This window comes from Electrona antarctica, assembly GCF_951216825.1.
Source record: "Electrona antarctica genome assembly, chromosome: 2".
Lineage (NCBI taxonomy): Eukaryota > Metazoa > Chordata > Actinopteri > Myctophiformes > Myctophidae > Electrona > Electrona antarctica.
Window position 1 is genome coordinate 3,393,067 of NC_136807.1, and position 7,300 is coordinate 3,400,366.

The 7,300-nt window shown below is 44.3% G+C and overlaps 1 protein-coding gene across 1 annotated transcript; it reads right to left on the minus strand.

The window, feature by feature from the left end:
- Positions 1 to 648: 648 nt before the first annotated feature.
- LOC306914784 (cerebellin-4-like) lies at positions 649 to 3,069 on the minus strand (the record flags this gene model as incomplete). The annotated part of the gene is made up of 3 exons (XM_079491983.1): positions 2,810 to 3,069; positions 1,197 to 1,331; positions 649 to 932 (listed from the first exon to the last, which is right to left on the minus strand). The coding sequence occupies exons 1-3, from the start codon at positions 3,051 to 3,053 to the stop codon at positions 649 to 651; spliced, it is 663 nt and encodes a 220-aa protein (XP_079348109.1). The 5' UTR covers positions 3,054 to 3,069.
- Between the last annotated feature and the right edge of the window lie 4,231 nt (positions 3,070 to 7,300).

Here is a 7,300-nt window from a genome sequence, read left to right on the forward strand (position 1 = left end):
CATAGTGAATTTATTATATCGTATATCATATAAATATCCCAACAAAATTCATATAATGTAAGATCTAAGGTACAAGCAATCACTGTGCTGTTTTTCTTTTAGTAGAACTAGCCTAACAAAATGGAATTCAGTCAGACAACTCTTTAGAATGAATTTAGAATATATATTTAGTATAGATATATGAAGCATAGATTGGCGCCAGGGTTCTGTCCCTATGCATTCCCTTTAACATTTTAGTTAGGTTATTAGCCAAATAGAATTACAGGGAATGAATAAGACCCCCATGCAGGGGGATCTAGAAACGGAGCCTACAGGTGGATGCTGGGGAGGCGATGCTGGGATTAGCAAAAACATCATGAGCAGCAGGTTAGCAGCGAGCGAGGCAGGGAGACAGCAGCAGCGGCGCACGGCCGCACAGCAGGAGAGAAGCCAGGAATGAGCAGGTAGGCAGAGAAGTTTAAATAGACGCTCTGATCAGGTAGGCGTGCTCACGAGATGTCTGCCTGAACTATAGCTTTGCATCGTTAAAAAGATCTTCCCAGGCTTAACGCCTTGGATAAAATCATCAATTTATGATTCATTGTAATACCACTAGTGAGGAGCGCATGGCATGTTGTTATGATATGAAGGTTTCAGCATCATTTACATTTATGTGAAGCGATCAAACAGGAGAAAACCGCTGAAGGAGCTGTAGTCGTATCTGCTGTCGATGCGGACCCACGAGTTGACCCACAGGCGCATGTAGATCACATCGCCCACTTCCAGCAGCAGTGTGACTCCATTAGAGATGACGTCAGTCGTGTCACCGCTGGATTTGTACTCGTACGCCGACATCATCCGCTCATTTCCTTTGAATATGCTCAGGCCCATATCCTGGCTGGCAAAAGCATATCCTGTAAATCTGAAATAGTACACTCCCTTCACAGGTGGTGTGTGTGTGTGTGTGTGTGTGTGTGTGTGTGTGTGTGTGTGTGTGTGTGTGTGTGTGTGTGTGTGTGTGTGTGTGTGTGTGTGTGTGTGTGTGTGTGTGTGTGTGTGTGTGTGTGTGTGTGTGTGTGTGTGTGTGTGTGTGTGTGTGTGTGTGTGTGTGTGTGTGTGTGTGTGTGTGTGTGTGAAGAGACAAAATGAAAGACATGTGAATTTTCATAATGTTTCATACAATTGCATTGCACTAAACGGTAGATACAGTATCTTACCTGTAATTGGGTTATAGGTGTTGCCTACGTTGGTTAGCACTTTACCAAAAACCAGGTTTGTTTCAGTGTTGATGAGGCCATAGTCTTTGTCCTCACTGGACAACAGGGCAGCTGAGAAGGCCACCTTTGGACGCTCTGTAGTGGAGCAGAACAAATCCCTTTGAGAAGGCCACCTTTAGACGCTCTGTAGTGTAGCAGAACACCTTTGTCATCCTGACAGGTTTACGCCTTGGGCTTATTATGTCCTTATAACAGTAGTCGAGAGAGAGTCGAGACAAACTGTTGACTCAAAGGGGACAGAGGGGTTGACTCAAATTCAAAGGCTAAAAAGAGGGGGCTGTTTTTCATTTGTTTTGCCACTGGGATCCCAGATTGTTATAACAGTGGTTCTCAAACTTTTCTTTTTTTTTTTAATTTTTATCCCACGATTTTGCAACCCAGTTTTTTCACCCAGTGCCAATTATCTAATGTAATCCTGGGTGCTACACTTCCTCTGCCAACCTGGGGGGGGGGGGGGGGGGGGGGAGTTCATTTCCCCTCCATCAGGCGCCCCGCCCCGTCTGGCCAGGGGGAGGTAGTTTTAGAGACCAGGATTGTTCTCAAACTTTTTATGTCAAGGAAGTGGTTGCCAGTGGATAGACTGGATACCCAATGGAAAATATATATTAAAATAAAATAAGATATTTTGGAAAATAGCAGATCACATTGCGAGAATTTGCGACTACTTTTGAGCTTGTAGATCGGCTATTTTCAAACAGCCAATTTATAGTGGGTTAAAGTGGTTCAACTGATTTTGTTGCTATGGTATATTAACTAGTTTTGCTGAGGACCCCCTCAAGGACCCCTGGAGGTCCCCTGGAGGACCCCCTCAAGGACCCCTGGAGGTCCCCGGACCCCACTTTGAGAACCAATGCCTTATAACGCTAGTGGAAAGTGTGATCAATGGAATGAAGCTCTCAGTCTCAAGTGACACTGGTGTTACAAAACAAACCAGTTACAGATTTAACAACTTAAGTCCTGCATGTATACATACAGTAGCCTATACTTCCTCATAGTTCTGGCATGCCTGGCATTAGCCAGACTGATAACTATTAACTATCGGTAATCAGAAAATGATCGGGTCGGATTAGTGACTGCGTTTCAACTGCTGTCCGTCCGTACAACTAGTGAAAAGCGGAACTCATTTTCTGATTTCTCATACTCTCTGCCTATATAGGCCGAAGTCCAGACTGATACCGTGGAGCGACGTGTGAGTGAATCCACATTATCAGTCTGGCATCAGTCATTTGGAACCTTCATACCACAATTAGCCGATCTACAAAGTCGAAACATGTCGCAATGGGACGATGCAATTTTGCAGTGTACCCCGTTTGTCGTCTTACAAATATGCAGAACCAACACACACTACAGCAAGCTATTATCTGATACAAAGCACACAATCTAAAATTGATTAGCGATTTAAAAAAAAGACACACAGCTAAAATTGATCGATTATTTGATTAAATTAAATTATTTGATTAAATAAAAAAGTAATCAATGGAATAATTGCTAAGAAAAGTAACCCATAATTACAAATATCTGGAAGGTAATGGAAGAAGTATTGTATGCTGCACCTGTATTCTCTCTCTGGAGCTCAGCCACAGCTGCACTCTGCTGCTGTAGTAGTTCCTGTGTGGTGGTGAGTTTAGTGCTCAGCTCGCCCACCAGTGCTCGCAGGTCCCTCAGCTCTGTGTAGACATTCACCTCTGACCCACAGGAGCAGGCCGAGCATGTGGACGCTGGCTCTGCGCCATTCTGAGCATGAGACACACACGCCAGGCCAAGCAGGGCCATGCCGAGCACAGGTAACAATATCATTGTGGTAGTCGAATTAAATGAGTCTTGAGCACAAAGTGTCTCTGAGCCTATATTATGAACAGAGATGCCAGACTTCACTTATAAAGGGGAGGCACTCCCACTGGAATGTGTCTATGGTTACACTTTAACTAGGACTCTCTACCAGTTGACTCATTGGACTGTTTCATATTGCAACATCAAGGATTTTCCACAGATGTTGTTGTTGGATTATTTCTTGTACCAAGCTCACATCAGTGAGCTGGATGCAATCCTACCTGGAGGGGAGAGAACAGATGGTGGAAGTGAACGGAACACTGTCCCCCCCCCTCCCAGTGAGCTGTGGCGTTCCACAAGGAAGCATACTAGGGCCTCTACTGTTCCTAATATATGTAAACGACATGACTTCAGCCTGTGACTGCAACTTGTTCCTGTTCGCAGATGACTCAGCACTGCTGGTCTCGGACAGGGACAAACTGCAGGTTGAAAATGCCCTCAGCTCTGAACTCGGTAGAATCTGCACCTGGCTCGCTGATAACAAACTATCTTTACACCTGGGAAAAACTGAATCCATTCTCTTTGGCTCTATTAGTAATCTCAGCAAGGCAAATGGCTTCTTGGTTAGAGTGGGTGACAATGTTATCACACGTAAAGATGAAATTACCTACCTAGGTTCCATCCTGGAGGCTAATCTTTCCGGTGATAAAATGGCCACCAACGTAATCAAAAAAGTCAACCATAGAACAAGATTCCTCTACAGGATCTCCTCACTGGTCAACAAAAACACAGCATCTTGCAATGGGTCTGGTCCACAAGATTCGATACACCACCAAGATACCCATGTACCTGTCTAGATACTTCCTTAATGTTAACGAAGTCCACACCCACAACACCAGAGGGAGTGCAACGAACCATGTACAACCCAGATTCGGCACAAACAAGGGACTAAATTCTTTTCGCTCCTATGCCACCAAAATGTGGAACGCCCTACCAACTGTCATTAAGACATGCGAATCCCTTGACTCCTTCAAAACCGCTCTCAAAGGGCACCTACGGATGGCTGCAATTCGAAACTGGCCCCCGTAAAATCTGAATCCCCCCCCCCGCCCCCCCCCTTTTTTCCCCTCACTGTATATATTTCTTTTCCCTTTTTACCTCCTTTTTGATGAATTCCTGTTCTGTCTATAGAAGTGTCTATTTGTACGTCTCTAAATGTTTTGATGATTTGAACATGGTGGACCCTGTTGGAAACAAGTGTAATGCTTAATTGGGTCGTCCACTCACAGTTAACAGCCTTTGTATTGAGTTTGTGCTTGAAATGTACTGTAATTCTGCAAACTGTTAATAAATTCTTCAATCAATCAATCAATGTACCCATATTTAAGTACACCTAATCTGACTGTAGGGGGTATTGCTGTAAAATGGTATAGAGCAGGGGTGGCCAGTATTTATTTCCAGAGGGCCAAACTGACTTTGATAAAGTGAATGGAGGGCCACACGATTGAATTGAAACTTGAAACATAGTTTTAACATAATTATGTTAAAACTGCATGGATTTGGTAGACATGCCAGAGTACTTTACAATGAGGTCCTCAATTGCTTTCACAACAAGAATTTCTAGTTGAGGCCGCAAGGGGCACTAGCCTGTCCAATGCCTGGCTTTTTACGTCATGGCAGCCAAGTCTATGGACTTTTACTGTTTGTTTAAGCCAGGCGTGAGACGGCATGTGGCCAATATAAATGCATCTTGTCACAGGTTTTATTTTATACAATAACACACTGGTTTTACTTTATTTACTATTCTGGAACTATTCTGGAACAACTCGGAAGGGGCTGAGTCGGCTCTACCAAACTTTGCAACACTCGACGCGGCAACTCTTACTATTCCTGTGAGATCGGGTTGCTCGTAACGTATATAGTGGCAGTGAATCTGTAATGACTGAAAGTGACTCTGCCATAAGTGCAGGCTTCTAAAAGTCAAAATGATGCAGTACAGTTACAACTAGAAATGCACTCTATCGTTGGCCATGAATGGCCTACTTGTGCGCGAGCAGAGCGTGCAACTATAAAATATAACAAATACAAATACTCCTTGTTAGATGGTTTTCCACTCTAATATAATCGGGGTACTTAATTTCGTCAAATAATATAAGACGTGTTGTATAAAGGTCTGTTCCTAACTTGCATCGTTCCTGATATGCGTGAAGGACTGAAGGGCACTGCCGTACTCGGTATAGTTGTTAAAAAGGCCTCACACAATCCATGCTTGTTGACATGTTGACTTGACATTGTTGTCAGGTTGCCATGGTTACCCGATATCCCCGGTCAGAGTTCTTTGGGGCCAGTCTGAGCTCCATAAGCTGACATGGAACTCCATATTTGGGTATGACTGATGTCATACTGATGATGCAACTGTGGGTCCACTTAACAGCGGACCACACAGATTGCAATGTAAAATATCAAGAGAAATACCATTTCCAAGGTTTCATATACCGATGAAACTCAAACCTTTTGTAAATTAAATACCAGACCTACACTCGTGGAAGGAGTGATATCCCAATCTCCCCAGAATCCCAAGGTCTTATCCTGTTGGGAGTGTCCGTACGGCTTCACATCTGAGATCTTATCCTGTTCGGAGTGTCCGTACGGCTTCACATCAAGGTCTTATCCTGTTCGGAGTGTCCGTACGGCTTCACATCTGAGATCTTCCTCCATAAACACACGAAGAGGAGCCACAATAAGGTCTTATCCTGTTCGGAGTGTCCGTACGGCTTCACATCTGAGATCTTCCTCCATAAACACACCAAGAGGAGCCACAATAACGTCTACCAGCAAATGTTGAGAAATGGACAGATCCCCTCAGCAGCCTGTCAGCAAAACACCAGCCCTGTAACTAGCAAGAGACAAAAAGGAGACACAGATGAACCACAATCTGATGGCGATGAGCATTCTACCAAAACTTTTACTCAGCCAGGAGGGCAAGTACAACTAACGCATCAGCTGACATACAGGACAGAAAAGAAAACTCACATCTGTAAACACTACGACAAGAGTTTCAGTCGATTGAGCCACCTGAAGACGCACCAGCGTGTCCACACTGGGGAGAGACCGTTCCTCTGTGAGCATTGTGAAAATACCTTCGATCGGTTAGATAGTCTAAAGAAACACCAGCGTATCCACACCGGAGAGAAACCATTCGTCTGTACGCAGTGTGAAAAGACCTTCATCCGGTTGGACGGTCTGAAGCAGCACCAGCGTCTCCACACCGGGGAAAAACCCTTACACTGTGAAAAGTGCGACAAGAGCTTCAGTTCTTTGAGTCACCTGAAGACCCACCATCGACTCCACACCGGAGAAAAACCCTTTCACTGTAAACAGTGCGACAAGACGTTCAATCAGTCGACCCACCTGAGGACACACCAACGTGTCCACACCGGGGAGAGACCGTTCCTTTGTGAGCAGTGTGAAAAGACCTTCGATCGGTTAGACAGTCTAAAGAAACACCAGCATATCCACACCGGAGGAAAACCATTCCACTGTGGCCAGTGCGACATTGGCTTCACTCGGTCAGACAGTATGAAGAGACATGAGCGTCTTCTCCACACTCGCTGTCTACCAGAGTAGGGAAGAGTTCTGGAAAAAACGTCTATACTGTCCCGAAGAAGTCACATCCATGCCTGGATCGAGGTCGGTCGGATCAGAGCCATAGAGTAAGACAGAGTTACGACATTGAGGGGCAGAAAACAGCCCGGTCACGAGGTTCATGTAACTCGTTTGTCACTATAAAGCCCATAGACTCCAATGCATTCTGTAAACTTTCAGTTCAGGCCTTTGCCACTATTCGCCAATAGAAGTCTATGTAGAAGAGCCGCCATTGGTCTGGCCCCATGAAGTGAACGGAGAAGTCGTAACTCTTCCAGTGGAAGAAGTTGATATATCTGATCTTGAAACATCTTAAAAGTGGGCGGAGACTAGAGTCATTTTTCCAAAATAACAGAAAACATTTCTTGGCAAAATATGTTATAATAATTAACATAAATCTGGATCTCAGACAACTCATTTTGTAGACACAAGATTCAGATTTGTATTGAAGGGACAGCCCCTTGAATCGACACAATGTGTAAATTATAAATAAATAATTACGTTGTTTGCGAACACTATAAAACACAAGTGAAGGCGTGCAAGTCTTTGCGAGTTGTAATTTGCAGACAAGTGAAGCAGTGAAAACACAAGTGAAGCAGTGAATACACAAGTGAAGCAGTGAATACACA